Below are 20,937 nucleotides of genomic sequence, written 5' to 3' on the forward strand. Positions count from 1 at the left end.
CGTTTTAATTTCATGCACGGTGCATTCGGAAATAATTCAAACCCCTTGAATCTATCATGTTGTTACGTTACAGCCTTATTCTAAAATGTATTAAATGAATGTCTTTCTTTATCAATCTACATACAATACCCCATAATGAAAGCAAAAACAGGTTTTTAGACATTTTTGAAAATGTATTAAAAATAAAAAACAGAAATACCTTATTTACATAGGTTTTAAGACGCTTTTCTATGAGACTCGAAATTTAGCTCAGGTGGATCCTGTTTCCATTGATCATCCTTGATATGTTTCTAAAACTTGATTGGAGTCCATCTGTGGTAAATTATATTTATTGGACATGATTGGAAAGGCACACACCTGTCTCACAGTTGACAGAGCATGTCAGAGCAAAAACTAAGCCATGAGGTCGAAGGAATTGTCCGTAGAGCTCCAAGACAGGATTGCGTTCGAGGCACAGATTCCAGAAGGACAACCATCTCTGCAGCACTCCAGCAATCAGGCCTTTATGGTAGAGTGGCCAAATGAAAGCCACTCCTCAGTAAAAGACACAAGACAGCCCACTTGGAGTTTGCCAAAAGGCACCTAAAGACTCTCAGACCATGAGAAACACATTTCTCTAGTCTGATGAAATTAAGATTGAACTTTTTGGCCTGAATGCCAAGCATCATGCTGTGGGGATGTTTGTTAGCGGCAGTGACTGGGTGTTTAGTCAGGATCGAGGGAAGATGAACAGAGCAAAGTAGAGATCCAAGATACACCTTCCAACAGGTTAGCGAGCCTAAGCACAAAGCCAAGACAACGCAGGGTTGGCTTCGGAAGAAGTCTCTGAACTTCCTTGAGTAGCCCAGCCAGAGCCCGGACTTGAACCCGATCTCTAGAGAGACCTGACAATAGTTGTGCAGTGACACTCCCTATCCAACCTGACAGAGCTTTAGAGGATCTGCAGAGAAGAATAGGAGAAACGTCCCAAATATAGGTATGCCAAGCTTGCAGCATCATACCCAAGAAGACTCAAGGCTGTAATCGCTGCCAAAGGTACTTCAACAAAGTACGAAGTAAAGGGTCTGAATACTTATTGTGGTGTACCGTGGACAAGCCACCAGGGGGAGACCCTTCGGAGGGGACAGGAGGACAACCCCACCATCGTGGGGTCACCTCGCATGGAATTGCCCAGGTCAAGAGGAGTCGATGCCAACAGCGGGCCCCAGAGATAAGCTGGGCTGGTGAAAATCGACGGTCACGACACCCACACCCACACTGATGGATTACGGGAATGTGGTAACGCTTGTACAAGCCCGCCTGCTGGCCCTTCCGACCGACCGTGGTGAGGAGATGTCCATCTCCTGTGTCCACGTCGACACCAAGCGGTATTCGACCGGGTAGGCCACCATCGTAATGCCACAAAGAAGCTGCCAGACGGATGAGAGCGGGGACGGACCGGCGTCTGTGCAGCCCTGAAGTAAGTGTTTGCCTACCGACCCGGAGTTGGGGTCTAACGGGGCGCCGGAACCAACCTTACCTGGTAAATAACCTGAGGAGGAGCCCATGCTCCCCCTCCTCGATTTTGAGGGAAACACTGAGACACCTTCCCTGATCCCCCTGAGGGGACAGTTCGGGACCACCCAGTGGGAGGATCTGAACTTGAAAGCCACCGCAGCCCAAGTGATAGCAGTGGATCAGGGCAAAAAGCACACTTCCGGAACCCGCTGGTACCCCTACCAATCGTCGGAGTGCCGTTTGAACACATCGCCGTGGACATAGTGGGCCCCCTGGTAAGAATGGCCCGAGGACACCGGTACATCCTGGTAATAGTGATTATGCCACCCGACATCCCGAGGCCATTCCCCTATCGGCGGCAGTCTCCAAGGGAATCGCCTGGGAGCTGTTCCACCTCTTCAGCCAGGTACGCATCCCGAACGAGATCCTGACCAACCAAGGTACCAAGTTCATGTCCCGACTAATGAAAGCGGTGTGTTCTCCTACAGATAAAGCAGATCCAGACTTCTGTCTTTCACCTGTAGACTGATGGGCTCGTCGAACGGTCCAATAAGACGCTCAAACAAATGCTGCGGAAGGTCATTGAGTGGGATGGGAAGAACTGGGACCAGGTACTACCCCACCTAATGATCTCGATCCGAGAAGTGCCCCAAACCTCCACTGGGTTTTCCCCTTTTGAACTCCTCTACAGGAGGAGACCACGCAACCTACTGGATCTCACCAAGGTGGTGTGGAAAGCCCAGCCGACCCCCTTACGCAGCATAGTGTAACACGTAAAAAGGATGAGGGAGCGGATGACAGGCATATGGCCAGTGCTAAGGGAACATATGGAGAAGGCCCAGCGTGCCCAAGCCAAGATCTACAAGTGCTAGTTTTAATCCTCAACTTTGCGGCTATAGCTTCCCCCCTTACCAATCTGACCAGGGCCCGCCTCCCAAAAACAGTGAAATGTCCGGATGAGGCTGAAGCGGCATTCAGGCACCTGAAGGAAGCCCTGTGCTCCCATCCGATTCTCGTGACATATCACATTGTGGAAATCTGAAAAATCTGTTTTTGTTTTGCCATTATGGGTTATTGTGTATAGCTTGATGAGGAGGAAAACAATTTAACCATTTTAGAATAAAGCTGTAACATAACAAAATGTGGAAAAAGTCAAGGGGTATGAATACTTTCCGAATGCAATGTATGTGTTGTTGTCTCCGGCTGGAGCAGCCTTCTATGTAGTCCAAAAAAGAAAAGGCGATAGCACCACCCATAAAAGGCCACAACAATTGAAGCATTAAGACCATGAAGTCAAGAAAAATCTTACTTCGGGGGATGGGGGCCGAGTGGCCCATGGGGGTCTGGGGGCCCCCAGGGACCATCAGTTGTCCGGTGGAATAGGTAGCAGTGTTGGAGGGGAGCGCAGCGAGGGGCATGGTTGGGAAGTGGCCCCCTCCTCCTCCCAGACCTGGGGTAGGGCTGTGACAGTTGACTCCTCTGAAGGCACTGTGAGTGTTGATGTCCTCCATGGAACGACAGAAAGTTTTGGGCACTGTTGTGGAAGGAGAGGAGAGGGAGAAGAGTGAACGAAATAAGATCGATGTGTGTGTTTATTACATGTTTGTATTAGCTAACGGACCATAGAGATTAATTGACCATATGACACAGAAAACACACACACAACTCCACCCCATTCCACCCCCTCCCCGTACTCACCCCACACCCCCGTACCTGAGTACTGGTAGTTAGAGCAGGGAGAGAGAGATGACCGGGTCAGGAGTCTCATGTTGCCGTTGTTGACATGTTGTCGTACTGACGACAGAGGAGTGATGGGCACCTCCACCACATACGTAGCCGGGACATACAGGGGTTTGGCTTTACTGGCTGCCCCAATCCTCCGAACCTGGTAATAAAAATATATACACTGAACAAAAATATAAACGCAAAATGCAACAATTTCAAAGATTTTACTGAGTTACAGTTCATATAAGGAAATCAGTCAATTGAAATAAATAAATTATGCCCTAATAAATGGATTTTACAGATATGCATCTATTAGTCACAGACACCTTTAAAATAGTAGTGGCGTGGATCAGAAAACCAGTCAGTATCTGGTGTGACCGCCATTTTCCTCAAGCAGTGTGACACATCTCCTTCGCATAGTGTTGATCAGGCTGTTGATTGTGGCCTGTGGAGTGTTGTCCCACTTCTTTTCAATGACTGTGTGAAGTTACTGGTTATTGGCGGGAACTGGAACACGCTGTCGTACACATAGATCCAGAGCATCCCAAACATGCTCAATGGGTGACATGTCTGGTGTGTATGCAGGCCATGGAAGAACTGAGACATTTTCAGCTTCGTAAAATTGTGTACAGATCCTTGTGACTCTACTGCTACTCTAATGCATTATCATGTTGAAATGAGGTGATGGCGGCAGATGAATGGCACAACAATGGGCCTCAGGATCTCGCCACGATATCTCTGTGCATTCAAATTGCCATCGATAAAATGCAATTGTGTTCGTTGTCCGTAATCCCCCCAACCCCTCTACTGCTACTTTGTTCATTATATATGCATAGTCACTTTAACCATATCTACATGTATATACTACCTCAATCATCCTAACTAACCGGTGTCTGTATGTAGCCTCGCTACTTTTATGGCCTAGCTACTGTATATAGCCTCTTTTCACTGTTGTTTGATTTCTTTACTTACCTATTGTTCACCCAAAGCCTTTTTTGCACTATTGGTTAGAGCCTGTAAGTAAGCATTTCACTGTAAGGTCTACTACACATATTGTATTCGTCGCACGTGACAAATAAACTTTGATTTGATTTGATTTATGCCTGCCCATACCATAACCCCACCGCCACCATGGGGCACTCTGTTCACAACGTTGACATCAGCAAACCGCTTGCCCATATGACGCCATCTGCCCGGTTCAGTTGAAACCGGGATTCATCCATGAAGAGCACACTTCTCCAGCATGCCAGTGGCCATCGAAGGTGAGCATTGTCCATTGAAGTTGGTTACGACGTCGAACTGCAATCAGGTCAAGACCCCGGTGAGGACAACGAGCTTGCAGATGAGCTTCCCTGAGATGGTTTCTGACAGTTTGTGCAGAAATTCTTTGGTTGTGCAAACCCACAGTTTCATCAGCTATCCGGGTGGCTGATCTCAGACGATCCCACAGGTGAAGAAGCCGGATGTGGAGGTCCTGGGCTGGCGTGGTTATACATGGTCTGCAGTTGTGAGGCCGGTTGGTGTATTGCCAAATTCTATAAAATTACATTGGAGGCGGCTTATGGTAGAGAAATTAACATATATTCTCTGGCAACAGCTCTGGTGGTGTAACGGCGTTCTTCGTTTGTTGAATGAGAGTCGGACCGAAATGCAGCGTGTTGGTTACTCATGTTTTTTAATGAAACAAATGAATCGCGGTACATGAAATAACTGATATAAATAAATAACAACAAAACGGAACGTGAAACCTAATTACAGCCTATATGGTGAAAATACACAGAGACAGGAACAATCACCCACGAAATACAAAGTGAAACCCAGGCTACCTAAATACGGTTCCCAATCAGAGACAACGAGAATCACCTGACTCTGATTGAGAACCGCCTCAGGCAGCCAAACCTATACTAAACACACCCCTAATCAACCACAATCCCAATGCCTACAAAAACCCCAATACAACAACACAATAACATAAACCCATGTCACACCCTGGCCTGACCAACTAATTATCTAAAACACAAAATACTAAGACCAAGGCGTGACAGGTGGACATTCCTTCAGTCAGCAATTGCAAGCACATTCAAAACTAGAGGCATCTGTGGTATTGTGTTGTGTGACAAAACTATTGTTCGCAGCACAAAGTGCACCTGTGTAAAGATCATGCTGTTTAATCTGCCTCTTGATATGCCACACCTGTCAGGTGTATGGGTTATCTTGGCAAAGGAGAAATGCTCACTGACAGAGATGCAAACAAATTTGTGCACAAGCTTCTTGGGCGTATGGAACATTTCTGGGATCTTTTATTGCAGCTCATGAAACATGGGACCAACACTTTACATGTTGTGTTTATATTTTTGTTCAGTATATATGCCATTTAGCAGATGCTTTTATCTAGAACAATTTAGGGGCAAATCCTAACGTTCATTTCAGTCAAATTTTCACGTGGCTTCCATTGACATCCATTTAAATTTAAATTTGACTTAAGTGGAAGTAAGGATTTTCCCAATGCATTTTATAATATGCAATCCCAGCTTGATTCCTAGCACCACGCTCGTACCAAACGAGCCACACAGGACGTCCTTACCTGCCACCAGTCAGTGTTCGTCTTCCTGAGCAGAATAAACCGCTCCCCTTCTCGGATGCAGACCTGTCGTCCATCTGCCCCGCGGTACTGGTAGTCATACTGAGCCTCCAACACCACCGTGCCACTGGGGACGCCACACACAGTAGGCACACTCACACTGCTAACACTGCTGCTCACACTGGCACGGCTCCCCCTGCTGGACACACTGCTCACACTGGTAATACTCCCTCTGGTGGAGGCTGAGGGCTTGGCGGGTGAGGCGATTGGGGAGCGGCGCCAGCTGCCTGACAGCATGGTGGATGGATGGACTGGGGCTCAGTGGGGGGTGTTGGGGACAAGGGGAAGGGTGGCGAGGGTGGGGTCACAGGTGACACTGGCACAGGTTAACGGCGATGACTGTTGCCAGGCCAGCGCCATGCTCTGAAACACAAACAGAACAGAATTGGGTTAAATGTAAATATGGACAAAATATGGCAAGCATCACATATCCACACCATTTAATATCATCATCTCAGACCCCAATATTAAACTTAGATCTCTATACATTTACATGTTAGTCATTTAGCAGACGCTTTTCTCCAATTACATGAGTAATTAGGGTTAAGTGTGTTGCTCAAAGGCATATCGACAGATTTTTCACCGAGTCTGCTCTGGGATTCAAACCAGCGATCGTTCGGTTATTGGCCCAATGCTTTTAACCGCTAGGATACCTGCCACCCCTATACAAGGCCTTAATACACAACAAAGCTGTGTACTAACCGGCAAACAAACCTTACGGATCCACACCATTTCATTGCATAATATAAACAGCAAGTAGTAATTATGTTACAAAGCAATTGTATTCTAAAAAGAGGGCATTGCAATTGATTTGCAATCCTTCATTTGTTTAACGGAGCTCATGCAATTAGAGAGAGAGAAAAAAACAGAGTGTGCTGATCAACCAACCAGTATCTAAATCCTTTTTATCCATGGCATCATCAGACAACTATAACTGTCCACCGACCAACCATAACAACACATACACACATTTACAACTCTGCCCTTACCAGACCCACTTACATAACAGAACACCCATTTGAGACTGAGATTCTGAGAGCAGCCCACAGCAGTAGTTCCAGACCGGCAGAGAGGCTGAGGCCTTTTCTCTCTCTCACCCTCCCTCTCTCCCTCCTCTCTCTATCTTCTCTCTCCCTCTCGCACAGTAAATATTGCACTCAAAAAGGTTTCAAAAAGATCTCTATCTCTCATAATCCACAGCACACCAGCACTTTAATTTAAAAAAGCACTATGTGAGGCCTGTGTGTTTGTGCATGCTTGCGTATGTTTGTGTGTGTGTGTGTGTGTGTGTGTGATTGCTTGCGTACATTTGTGTGTGTGTGTGTGTGTGTGTGTGTGTGTGTGTGTGTGTGTGTGTGTGTGTGTGTGTGTGTGTGTGTGTGTGTGTGTGTGTGTGTGTGTGTGTGTGTGTGTGTGTGTGTGTGTGTGTGTGTGTGTGTGTGTGTGTGTGTGTATAATATTTTAGTGTGCGCCAGCTGACAAGAGTAAACACAGCAGGTAAAGCATCAAAGCTGATGGGATTCCCAATTCCCTCACATATGTGTTCCGAGATTGGATCCTAGCATTCTATCTATCCGTCTATCCATCCATCCATCCATCCATCCATCCATCCATTGACTATGTCTAGACTTCTATCAGAAGCTCTAGCAGGAGATTTTGAAATAACAAGTCTTTTTTTATATTTTCTTAAATCTTTTCTTATTTTTGGGGGGGGTGGATCAGATTTAATATTGTGGATAGATTGTCACTTCCATCAATGTATTTGTCTGCATCATTTCCAATCCCCCATATATTTTGGGGGTAAATAGATATATTCATTTGTATACACACATATACATAAACATGCATACATATACATACATACGTGTTAGATACAAAGCAGAACAGAAGCAGGGCAAGCACAAAAACAGGAAACCACTTTCAGAGCATCAACATCCAAAGTGTATGGCGGGGTCATATTTCTCCACTTTTTCTTTTTCCTCTGCAGCTTTCGACACTGGTGGCCATCGCTATGTCTGTTCCACTCAATACCAGAATGAGTAAAATTAGGAAACAAATGAGATTGCTAACCCTGTTATGACCATGTTGGCCAACATGAAGAGAGAGACAGGTTGGCCAATAATACGAGCATGGAGAGAGAGCCAGGTTGACTGCTGTTGAGACTGCTATCTTGTGACATACTATTTATATAAATATAGTTGGCCAACCCACAAGAGATTTGGTTCTGGGTTCTGAGAACTGAGACTAAAGCCCCACACCCAAACAGACAGACAGTGAGAGGGAGAGAGACACATATGCTGGCAGACGGACCCTCAGAACTGGGGTGGGTGAAGCTGACAGTTAGCTAACCCCCATGCCAGGCTGTGCCAGTTAGAGAGGGCCCCACATGACTCAGGCCTGGCAACAACAACAACAGTGGAGAGAGAGAGAGAGAGAGAGGTGGGGGGTTCAGAGAAAAGGAGAGAGAGAGGGAACGAGAGCGATAGAGGGAGAGAGAGAGAGAGAGAGAGAATGAGAAAAATTGAGAAACAGATAAAGATAGAGAGAGAAATAACAGTCCAGCTCAGACAGACATCAACATCCAGTTACACTGTAGACTGCATGCACTCTTGTGTGTGTATTATATTGTGAATGCATGCCTGCACAAATTCATGTATATGAGAGAGACGTAGATCTAATCACCATGTCTGTGTTGTGGTCAGTCTTGAGGTTAGCTGGTCAGCAGTAAAGATGGAGGGGGTGGGAGGTTTATGATGCAATCTGCCACAGTACTAACATCCCAGCTGGCCAGTCAACAGTCACCCTTTCAAAACAATGAAGACACATTGGACTAGTCAGTCATACGTTAGCCCAGCAGCGATTCTTATCATCTGCTCTGCTTTAGGGAGGATTAGGGGACTACCCAATAGAGAGTTAACGAGGCTAGTGGCACTGCCAACTGACACACACACTAAGGCACACACAAATGCACGCATGAAGGAATGCACACACACACAAACGCGCCACACAAACGCACGCACACACACACACACACACACACACAAACACAAACACAAACACACACACACACACACACTCCTACTCCCAGTTGACGGATCTTGAATGAGCTCAGTGAACCCTAGTAACTAATGCTACCCTCCCATTCAGGACCAATTTGCCAGAAGAGTATATGTGTGTGGGCCTCTGCCTCCGTGCATGCCTTCCTGAGTGTGTGTGTGTGTGTGTGTGTTTGGCTCCTGTCACGTGTCGCAAACAGCCTAGGCCATTCGCCTCACTGATCATCCAGGCATTGATTATTGTTCCGTACTTATAGCTCAGAGCTGTCTGAATGGTCAACAGAGCCAACTGCCAAATCAACAGAGCTAGGCCTTAAAAATCCTCAAGTCTAACTCCAACTCCAACTAGAACAAAGACCACGCAACAATGAACACTTGGGAAAGAAGTGTTATTTGTCACTGCCACTACTTGGAAATCACATTAGATTTGCGTGACGTGCTGGTTGTACTATGAGCATAGAAATAGAAAGGGAAACCCCATTACAGTCATTGGGTCTGAGATATGGAATTCTGTTTCTATGGGTATGAGTTATATGTCCTTGGGTATCATGCCTGACCCATAGACCCACAGAGACACAATGCATTCTCTTACTCTATTTTTATTTTCTCAGGAAGAAGCGGAATGGAGAAAATTGGAAATGTCACACTTTCCACAAACTACGGGGTATAGTCCTAATTGCTAGTCTGTCTCTCTAGCTGCTGTTGATGTGCCAGGTATCATGGATTAGCCTAGATTAAATTGTCCTTGTTTTTGTTAATCCACACTAAATTTAAACACAAATATTAAGTTGATAATTGTTAAAGGATCAAAAGTTGTCCCTCCCTGCCATTCCACCCTGCAATGACACTGACTACTATTTGAAGACAAGCGTGACTGACACACAACATCGAGGGTTCCGGCTTGGACCGTACTGTTTACTGTGTTTGTTTACTGCATATCACATTGGATGAACATCTGATTACCATGATTGATATAAATATTTATGAAATATAGTATAACATAACTTAAAATGAACAACAGTGGCCCTCCCTTCAACCCTGCAATAACACTCCTATTTGAAGATAAGCTGTGAAGATTGTCCTAACTGACTGAGCTGGTACATCCCTGCATGGGGCTGTTACATCCCGGGCCAAAACAGCCTCTCAACCTCTCAGCTCTCACTGCTGTGTGAATCATTGATGAGCAGACCAGAGAGAGAGACACTGAATCACTGAAACACTCTCTGGAGGTGATGCGTCCAAAATGCCACTTTAATCCCTAAATAGTGTACTATTTTTGACCAGGGCATAGGATTCGATTTTGGGTCAATATGGGTCCCTGTCAGGATTAGAGAAAGATTGAGGTGCAGGAAGAGGAGCATGATTATTGTAATTTAATTTACTTAAGAACAAATTCTTATTTACAATGATGCCTGGCAAGTGGCAAAAGGCATCCTTTGGGGCAGGGGCGGGGAATAAAAGTGTTGGGTAGGATGGTCATCTGAATCAAGGTTCGTTTGGTAGATGGGGTGAAGGAGGCGTGATTACGATACAGAAAACCAAGCCTAGATTTAACCTTGGCCTGCAGCATGGTTAAAGCTGGAATCCGCATTAGGGGAAACAGCGCCACTGTTCGCCCCAGCACATTTGTTATTGTTTTGTTTATGAAACAAAGGAGGGCAGAAAAAAAGCCTGCTCTGTGCTCAGAAATAATACAATTCAGAGAGAGAGAGAGAGAGAGAGGGTGATCTACTTAATACATTTTGTGTGTGCGTGCATGCGTTAACAAGTAGCACTCAGCATTATGGCAAATCTATGTAGCAACCATTCACAACCTGTGGCTGTTACTCAATAAGGACTAAATGACCTGTCTGATTTACTAAATGCCTTTGCGAGTATTATAGCATGTAACTTTCAGGCAATATTATCCAAAACCTCACCAAGCTATTCAGAAATAGCTTGATTGAGTTTAAAATTGCATGTACAGTATGTATATTGGAATTCATAGTGAAACTTGTGTTTAAAACAGATTAATATTATTACTAAGCCAATACTGCATTCTTACGTTGGTTTATGCAATGTGATATAATTTAAAATCCTAACTAATGCTTACTAAAATTTGCCAGCAGGGCGAAGGCCATATCAGGTTCAGGCTTCTCTTTTTAGGACCATTAGGGACATGCAGCTTAGCATTATAGTAAGGTTTTGTTCCAAATGGCATCCTATCCCCTATATGGGTCATTCTGTATAAGAGTTACAAACTAGGGATTGGGTAAAAAAATCACATTTGTATCCTATTTTTACCAAACTTTCAGCAGACATGTCTTCCAGCATACAGTATGTTAGGTAGACATATATACTACTCACACACTTTGTTTTATTGCATAATAAAAATATTTACCTGAATTCCTACAACCCCACTAAATTTGTCAATACTAAAACATAGTGTAAAAGTTGCAGTAAAGGGAGAACCATGCACAGTAGTGATCATTTTGATTAACCTTCTATAACAGAATCATTTTAGAAATTGTATTTGCATACCAAATTAATAAAATAGTAAAGACATGATTTTTAACCATATTTTTTAAACCTTTATATTGAATTTAGATAGATATACTCTGTATTGTTCTCTGTAAAATGCTCAATGTGGATTGTATGAATCTGAAACCTGTTGGATTGACTGAATTACTTATGCCTCTAAATAATTATTTTGGAAAAATAACAGGGTTATCTGCGTCAAGTGTCCATCATAGAGATTAAATGGAGATCTCTAGATCGAGGTAACTCATTTTAGTATAGATATTGCAATTGAGAGCTTCCACCATTTAAAATTAGTCCGCTGGGTGGTTATTCCTATGGGTTGGGAGTGATCAGCAAATTATCAAAAAGCATTATCTTCTTTCAATTGGGTTGCCTATTGTTAGTAAACCAAAGGCTCCGGTAATATCGAGGAGCCAAGACCAAACTTTTTGCCAGGACGTTGGTCCCAAGATCCAGACCCAGACAGTTGAAAGACCAAATGTACAGTTGTAGTCGGAAGTTTACATGCACCTTAGCCAAATACATTTAAACTCAGTTTTTCACAATTCCAGACACTTAATCCGAGTAAGAATTCCCTGTCTCGGGTCAGTTAGTTGAAAGATCCATTTTGCAATCAAGCTTTAACTTCCTGACTGATGTCTTGAGATGTTGCTTCAATATATCCACATCATTTTCTTCCTCGTGATGCCATCTATTTAGTGAAGTGCACCAGTCCCTCCTGCAGCAAAGCAACATGATGCTGCCAGCCCCGTGCTTCACGGTTGGGATGGTGTTCTTCGGCTTGCACGCCTCCCCCTTTTTCCTCCAAACATAACGATGATCATTATGGCCAAACAGTTCTATTTTTGTTTCATCAGACCAGAGGACATTTCTCCAAAAAGTAAGATCTTTGTCCCCAAAGTTGCAAACCGTAGTCTGGCTTTTTTATGGCGGATTTGGAGCAGTGGCTTGTTCCTTGCTGAGTGGCCTTTCAGGTTATGTCAATATAGAACTTGTTTTACTGTGGATACAGATACTTTTATACCTGTTTCCTCCAGCATCTTCACAAGGTCCTTTGCTGTTGTTCTGGGATTGATTTGCACTTTTCACACCAAAGTATGTTCATCTCCAGGAGACAGAACGCGTCTCCTTCCTTCCTGAGACAGCTGCGTGGTCCTTCCATACTATTGTTTTTTTTTTGGAAATTGCTCCTAAGGGATGAACCAGACTTGTGGAGGTCTACATTTTTTTCTGAGTTCTGGCCTGATTTCTTTTGATTTCCCCATGATGTCAAGCAAAGAGGCACTGAGTTTGAAGGTCGGCCTGGAAATGCATGCACAGGTACACCTCCAATTAACTCAAATGATGTCAATTAACCTATCAGAAGCTTCTAAAGTCATGACATAATTTTCTGGAATTTTCCATGATGTTTAAAGGCACAGTCAACTTAGTGTATGTAAACTTCTGACCCACTGGAATTGTGATACACTGAATTATAAGTGAAATAATCTGTCTGTAAACAATTGGAAAAATTACTTGTGTCATGCACAAAGTAGATGTCCTAACCGACTTGCTAAAACTGTAGTTTGTTAACAAGAAATTTGTGGATTTGACTCCAACCTAAGTGTAAGTAAACTTCCGACTTCAACTGTATGTGATCATACGTGGTCTCCAGACCAAGGCCACGAGATCAAGAGTCCATTGGCCCTTTCTTCAATTGAAAGAAACTCATATAGAGTAAACTCGAGTACAGTACAATAGACTAGATCACAGTAGCGTACAGCACAGTATAGTAGAACACAGTAAAGTACAGCACAGTAGAGTCGGATACAGTACGCTCAGTAAGTAGAGTACAGTACATTGCAGTATAGTGCAGTACAGTGTAGCACATTAAAGACATCTATGTTTTGGTCAAATAAATGTCAATGTTTGGGATCTTGGAGGGTTGGGGCCACCCTGCTGGCTATGCATCTTAATGCTCTACACTTTTTGTGGTTCTCTGTAGCTCAATTGGTAGAGCATTGTGCAAGCAACTTAAAAATGGAGCCTCAATGGCGTTGCCCGTGCTGTTACATTATTAAAGAATCCCCATAGCTAATATATGGCTTGCTATCTTTCATTTGGACAGATGTACATCTCAGCAAGATATGTGCACCACCTCATTGCTCTCTCTCGCTCTCCTGTGGGTGCATGATATGCACTTTGCTAGCCATCATTCATATGGCGAGGGGCTAAAGCTCATTAGTTGAACTGGAATTGCTAGGCGGCAGGCCCACGTGGGGGAAAATGGATCAGCACAGCCTCCAGAAAAATAGTTGCTTTCAAACTAGGGATTTCATGGCTAATTAAGGTAAGACACTAATTATGCAACAATGATCTACACATTGACACATCCAGCCCAAAGCAGGTGTTGCGAAAGTTCTGGAGTATGTCTTTAAGGAACATTCATTCTACAGTCTTTTAATGTGTATGTTTGGTGGTGACATCAAAAGGTGGGACAGCATTTAAAAAAATAGATATTTTCTAAAAATAAATGAAACTTAGTAATTAGATCTGTATCTTTCAATGCAACAATAGAACAACTCTCAGCACAAATCCAGTTTGGCTGCAACTTATACTGTTATTTCCTGCATTTCAAATGGATTTGTTTGTTTAAATCTAACTTTTCAAATCATCAGGGGTGAAAGAAACATAGCAGTTTTCAAGAAATGGGAAGAATTAGAACCAACCTTTCATTTCCAGAAGGTTCTGAACTCAAACAGCACTCCAACCATAGACATATAATCTTCCTATGACTCTAGCAACCTGGGTGCAGACTAGAGAGGCTGAGCCCATAGATACATACATTATTGGCTGAGCCTCAGTTTGACTCCCACAGGCCTCCCTGCCCCTCTCAGAAGCCTGCAGCTCATTCATTGATGTTTCTGGTGAAAAGCACAGAGACCATTGATCCACCAGGGATGGGAGTGAGGCACAGAGCTGTCACAAGCTATCAGCAAAGTCAAAGACCCACTTTCTGCAATAGTAACATCACAGAGAGTGAATCACTCACAGAGTGTGTGATACCACCAGGGACCATTGCAGTGCATTAAACCTCTCTGGGTAATGCAGATTCAAACACAGTGGCTACACAGATAAGCACAATCATTTATAGTGTTTAGTACAGGTTCCTAGAAAAGTGTATATGGTATAAACAGTTCAAACATGGATGTCTGCATGACATTATCTCACTCTACCTCTACCTCTCTCTCTCCCCATCCCGCTCACTGTCTGTCTGTTTGTAGGACTGCAGTAAGACCAGTAAAAGGGTCTAACCTTCTGTCAGATGAAAGAGTACGTGTGAGGGATTTGGACAGCATGTGAGGGATGAACAACATACAACTACACTAAGAAATTGTGTTTTGGCTGTGAGCTTCAAAAGAAGATCAGTGGAGTGACATTTCGGGGATTTCTGTGGCCTGTCCTGTTGTGGCCTGTGTTACTTCCCTCAATCTCCCCAGAGAAGGTCACTGCTGCAGACAATCACACTGATAGCACTGAGCTTAAAAACACACGCACACACCAATGCATGCAGACATATGCATGCAGACATACGCACACGCACGCACACACACACGCACACTGACAGTGACCATAGTAATTCTCCAGATTACCCAAATATCACAATCCTAAAACAATAATCCTGTACTCATTACAATCTGAACACCACTGACTGCCACACAAAAATTATCTCCATAGGACACTACTTCAATCCAGCACAATCTCTTCTCAATAGGCTAAAGACTGAGATTCACCAATGAACCCAAAACAGCATGTTATCAACAGAGTAATCTCGACACCCAGAATCACATCCCCTACTTGATGTTAATGTGAAAAGCAAAGAGACCATTGATCCACCAGGGATGGCAGGGAGGCACACTGTTTTGGGATACTGTAATGTCCATGGAGAATAAGAGTACCTCCTCCCAGCTGCCCACTGCACTGAGAGTCGGAATCAGGCACCACTGACAAATCCACGATAACCGAGAATTTCAATAAGCATTTCTCTACGGCTGGACATGCTTTCCACCTGGCTAACCCAACCCCGGCCAACAGCTCTGCACACCCCGCAGCAACTGGCCCAAGCCACCCCCCCCCCGCTTCTCCTTCACCCAAATACAGACATCTGATGATGTACTGAAAGAGCTGCAAAATCTGGATCCCTACAAATCGGCTGGGCTAGACAATCTGGACCCTCTCTTTCTAAAATTATCCGCCGCCATAGTTGCAACCCCTATTACTAGTCTGTTCAACCTCTCTTTCATATCGTCTAGGATTCCTAAAGATTGAAAAGCGGCCGCGGTCATCCCCCTCTTCAAAGGGGGAGACACTCTAGACGCAAACTATTACAGACCTATATCCATCCTGCCCTGCCTTTCTAAAGTCTTCGAAAGCCAAGTGAACAAGCAGATCACCGACCATTTCGAATCCCACTGTACCTTCTCCGCTATGCAATCTGGTTTCCGAACTGGTCACGGGTGCACCTCAGCCACGCTCAAGGTCCTAAACGATATCATAACTGCCATCGATAAAAGACAGTACTGTGCAGCGGTCTTCATTGACCTGGCCAAGGCTTTCGACTCTGTCAATCACCGTATTCTTATCGCCAGACTCAACAGCCTTGGTTTCTCTAATGACTGCCTCGCCTGGTTCATCAACTACTTCTCTGATAAGAGTTCAGTGTGTCAAATCGGAGGCCCTGTTGTCCGGACCTCTGACAGTCTCTATGGGGGTGCCACAGGGTTCAATTCTCGGGCTGACTCTTTCCTCTGTATATATCAATGATGTCACTCTTGCGGGTGATTCTTTGATCCACCTCTACGCAGACGACACAATTCTGTATACTTCTGGCCCTTCTTTGGACACTGTGTTAACAAACCTCTAAACGAGCTTCAATGCCATACAACACTCCTTCCGTGGCCTCCAACTGCTCTTAAATAAAATGAAATGCATACTCTTTAATCGATCTCTGCCCACGCCCGCCCGTCCAACTAACATCACTACTCTGGACGGTTCTGACTTAGAATATGTGGACAACTATAAATATCTAGGTGTCTGGCTAGACAGTGAACTCTCCAATCCAAAGTTAAATCTAGAATCGGCTTCCTATTTCACAACAAAGCCTCCTTCACTCATGCTGGCAAACACACCCTCGTAAAACGGATTATCCTACCGATCCTTGACTTCAGCGATGTCATTTACAAAATAGCCTCCAACACTCTACTCAGCAAACTGGATGCAGTCTATCACAGTGCCATCCGTTTTGTCACCAAAGCCCCATATACTACCAACTGCTGCGACCTGTATGCTCTCGTTGGCTGGTCCTCGCTACATATTGGTTGCCAAACCAACTGGCTCCAGGTCATCTATAAGTCTTTGCTAGGTAAAGCTCTGCCTTATCTCATCTCACTGGTCAACATAGCAACACACACCAGTAGCACGCATTCCAGCAGGTATATTTCACTGGTCATCCCCAAAGCCAACTCTTCCTTTGGCCGCCTCTCCTTCCAGTTCTCTGTGGCCAGTGAATGGAGCGAATTGCAATAATCTGTCACGGATATCGTCTTCTTCGTCTGAGGAGGAGTAAGGATCGGACCAAAGCGCAGCGTGGTGTTCATGATGATTTTTAATTCAAACTCAGGACACTAAACAGAAAATAACAACGTGAATTTTCAAAACCGAAACAGTACCATGTGGCCAAAACACTCACACGGAAACAAACACCCACCAACCAAAAGTGAAACCCAGGCTACCTAAGTACGATTCTCAATTAGAGACAACTAACGACACCTGCCTCTGATTGAGAACCATACTAGGCCGAACACAAAAACTAACATAGATAAACAAACATAGACTGCCAACCCCAACTCACGCCCTGACCATACTAAAACAAATACTAAAATAACAGAACTATGGTCAGAACGTGACATAATCACTGAAGTTCACTAACTTCAAGCGTCAGCTGTCAGAGCAGCTTACCGATCGCTGCAGCTGTACACAGCCCATCTGTAAATAGCCCATCCAACCAACTACCTACCTCATCCCCATATTTGTTCTTCTGCTCTTTTGCACACCAGTATTTCTACTTGCACATCCTCATCTGCACATATATCAGTCCAGTGTAAATTGCTAAATTGTAATTACTTTGCCACTTTTGGCCTATTTATTGCCTTACCTCCTTACTTAATTTGCACACACTGTATAAAGATTGTTCTATTGTGTTATTGACTGTATGTTTGTTTATCCCATGTGTAACTCTATGTTGTTGTTTTTGTTGGACTGCTTTGCTTTATCTTGGTCAGGTCGCAGTTGTAAATGGGAACATGTTCTCAACTGGCCAATCTGGTTAAATAAAGGTTAAAAAAAATGTTAAGGCTGTCACGAGAGAGACTACCAACAGAGAGGGGAGATCATGCAATCAAAGCCATGAACTCTCACTAGTCACTCACTTATACACAGGGCAAGGCAAGCAGCTTTTAATCAGCAGAAGTTGCAACCTTACTTGGTGGAGTATAATCTTTCAAGGCTGTATGTGTGTGCAGTTAGCTATGAGCAGTGTGTGTGTGTGTGTGTGTGTGTGTGTGTGTGTGTGTGTGTGTGTGTGTGTGTGTGTGTGTGTGTGTGTGTGTGTGTGTGTGTGTGTGTGTGTGTGTGTGTGTCTGAAACTGTGCAGTAACAGTTAGCTATGTGCAGGCTACAAAATAGCCAGGGAGAAAGTAAATCCTAGGTCTACTGAGACAGATTACCAAATGAAATGAAAACACAATGCGCCTAACTGTTCCCATTCAATTTGATCCTGTACATGCTTTTTTTGTTGGCTGTACCTTAGTCAAAGTAGTGTAAGTGAAACATGCAAATGTGCAATAGACTAGGCTACAGACAAAGAGGCTTCTCACTTCTCAGACTGCTTCAAAGCCTTTATAGATTATTTGCGTCATTATTTCTTGCCATTTGAGCTAAGAAAAACTGAGGAGAGGATTTGAAGAATAATACAATATGCTATTCTACTGCAGTGGTGAAATATAGAAGAGTACAACTGAAGATTGATGATCATCTCAGTGCATCTAAAACCACAAGGCTGAGCTCACACTCCCAACCTCAAAGGACACCACTGTGAAGCTATGCTTGATATCCTGTTTTAAAAGGGACTTTTGTTAGAGACTAAGACTAAGCAAACCATACGCTACAGGATATGAAAAATACGAAGAGAACTTGGTGAAACATTTAACATTCTAGTGTGGTAATATGTTTCGGAGGTGGGGGGATTATGAACACTCAAATTTGACAGCACTAACAACTTCTGCTGTATACGCGTAACATGTCAACAACAGAGCAACTTTGAGTTGAGCCTCTATGTAAGGGCAAAAGATGAGATTTCACCCACAAGCCTACACTGGCTCCAGACACCCGGTCAGCTTGAGATCATACATATTGCACCATCATACATAATGCACATAATTGGATATACTTCACCCGATTTCACATTAAGTATACATAACCCCGGTTTATTTGCTAATATAAGCCTCTTCATTGTCACTGCATTTAAGTGCATGCAAGCAACCAAGAAGTTTATTAATATGATTGTTTAGATCTATTTATAACACTATAATAACATATGCCTGTAAAGTAAGAATAAAGTACATCAACATTACTTAGAAAAACTTAGATAACTGACATAATTTAAAAGTATTATTTTCTAAATTACTTTATACATTTATTTTCATTTTTTTACTTGTCATATATGCGTCTCCAAATACTAGAACATTTACAAGAAAACCGTTTCTCACCTTTAGGAGGTCGGTGCAGCGAGTGTCGTCAATTATTATTGCAATAAAAAAAAACTGATCCGGACCATTCAGTAAGTAGCGAGCGAACGACGTCCAGAAATCATCTCACTCGCAGCCTCCAGTGATGTGTGCTATTTGTGCCTTGATCAAGTTATCCTCTATCATGTGATGCAGTTTAAAAAACTGTGAAATCCATTGTAGCTTCACAAATTGGTGAGGATTTGTTTCAATGTGTATAAAATGTGCACACCGTTATAGATTTGTAATAGTACCTGTAATTAAACCTGTTGGTTATCATATTAATTCTCGTTCAGATAAAACGATATGTATGTACAGTACATCAACGTAGTTGGCCATCGATTGGCTGAAAAGTCCCATGTGATTTCTCATTAACCAATCAGAATTTGGGGAAGTTAGCGTTTCAGTTTGTTGTCGCTAAATTTATTTTCATACTGATAGAATTTGTAGTTTTATGTAGAGTCTGATTGCATCGCTTTTATGGATGTGGTATGCTTTAGAATACTACAATATACGCCATTTGCAAATGGGAAATTGAACAGTGGTTGCATGAAGTCACTGGCAGTTTCATGATTTCTTAACTTTCTTTATATTTCTTGATTTTTCAGTCCTTTAACGAGTCGTATATAGCTACGTATTTCAACAAAAACGCATTTGAATACAGGCGGTCAAATGGAACTGTGAGTGAGTGACGAAATCCGCACTGTGTGAAGGTGTGAACTGTGACGTTCAACATGTCAACCACTAAGGGATGGTAATAAACTAGTTGGGGGTGTTAGCCAGCTAGCTACGTTTGCTTACCAACACATGCTAAATTTAGTTATCACTAGTCAGACGAATTGATTGATGGCTCGAGCTAACGTTATACGTTGTGTCTTTGCTTGATACTGTAAATCAGGTTTCCCCAAAACTGCCCCCCCCCCAAGTTGATTCAAATAATTCAAGCTTGATAATAAGTAAGGGCACCAGCTCTAGCTCTAACTGTTCACACAGCAGGCCTTAATGCTCAAATCAGTGGTATTTTTCAAATCCTTTTGGAACTGACTGCCCAAACAGCACGTGACCAAATCTCACAGTCATGACATGGCTACACTAGTTGCCATAGTAACGATGGGTGTGTGCACAGTGGTGTAGGCTGATTGGTGATGGTGTTTGTGCTCCCTATTACTCAGATGTTATGTAGCGAGCTAATATGACAACAATGCCTGCCATGGACGTTTCCCAGTTAAATGTCTTTATTTAACTTTTATTTAGAGGGGGGGACTCACCATTGAGACCAGGGTCTTATACTCAAGGGTGCCCTGTGAACATGAACACACAATTATGGGGACCAGCGAGATCAGATTCAAGGCTATTCCATGAGATAGTGGCATAAAAACTAAACACATTTTCCCCAGCTCAGTGGAGACCCACGGGACCTCCAGGACTGGCCAGTCCAGAGAGCGGGTCTGAAAATAGCTGGATCTCCAATTAATATGTGAGCTGAAGTAGTGGGGGAGTTTCTGAAGAACCGCTTTATATACAAAACGTAGCCAATACTGAGCCCTTCTGGTAGTCAGAGACTACCAGCTAAAAGAACTATATGCAGTGATGTGTACGAAAATTGTCCCCAGTGATAAAACTCAGTGCTGAGTCATAGACTGAGTTTAAAGGTTTTAAAACAGAGGCTGCTAGC

At 43.5% G+C, this 20,937-nt stretch overlaps 1 protein-coding gene across 4 annotated transcripts in view; it reads right to left on the minus strand.

The window, feature by feature from the left end:
* Window positions 1-19,546, minus strand: part of arhgap9 (Rho GTPase activating protein 9) — a 60,760-nt gene extending 41,214 nt beyond the window's left edge. The window contains exons 1-5 of one of the 4 annotated variants that reach the window (XM_064969213.1): window positions 19,245-19,545; window positions 8,546-8,666; window positions 5,807-6,226; window positions 3,196-3,382; window positions 2,807-3,031 (exon numbers count right to left, since the gene is read on the minus strand). In XM_064969213.1, coding sequence (XP_064825285.1) covers window positions 2,807-3,031; window positions 3,196-3,382; window positions 5,807-6,100 — 706 coding nt within the window. In that variant the 5' untranslated portion in view covers window positions 6,101-6,226; window positions 8,546-8,666; window positions 19,245-19,545. Of the gene's footprint in view, window positions 1-2,806; window positions 3,032-3,195; window positions 3,383-5,806; window positions 6,227-8,545; window positions 8,667-19,244 lie in introns of all 4 variants that reach the window. The other 3 variants (XM_064969215.1, XM_064969214.1, XM_064969212.1) reach the window with 3 other exon arrangements.
* Between the last annotated feature and the right edge of the window lie 1,391 nt (window positions 19,547-20,937).

This window comes from Oncorhynchus masou, chromosome 6 (assembly GCF_036934945.1).
Source record: "Oncorhynchus masou masou isolate Uvic2021 chromosome 6, UVic_Omas_1.1, whole genome shotgun sequence".
Classification (NCBI taxonomy): domain Eukaryota; kingdom Metazoa; phylum Chordata; class Actinopteri; order Salmoniformes; family Salmonidae; genus Oncorhynchus; species Oncorhynchus masou.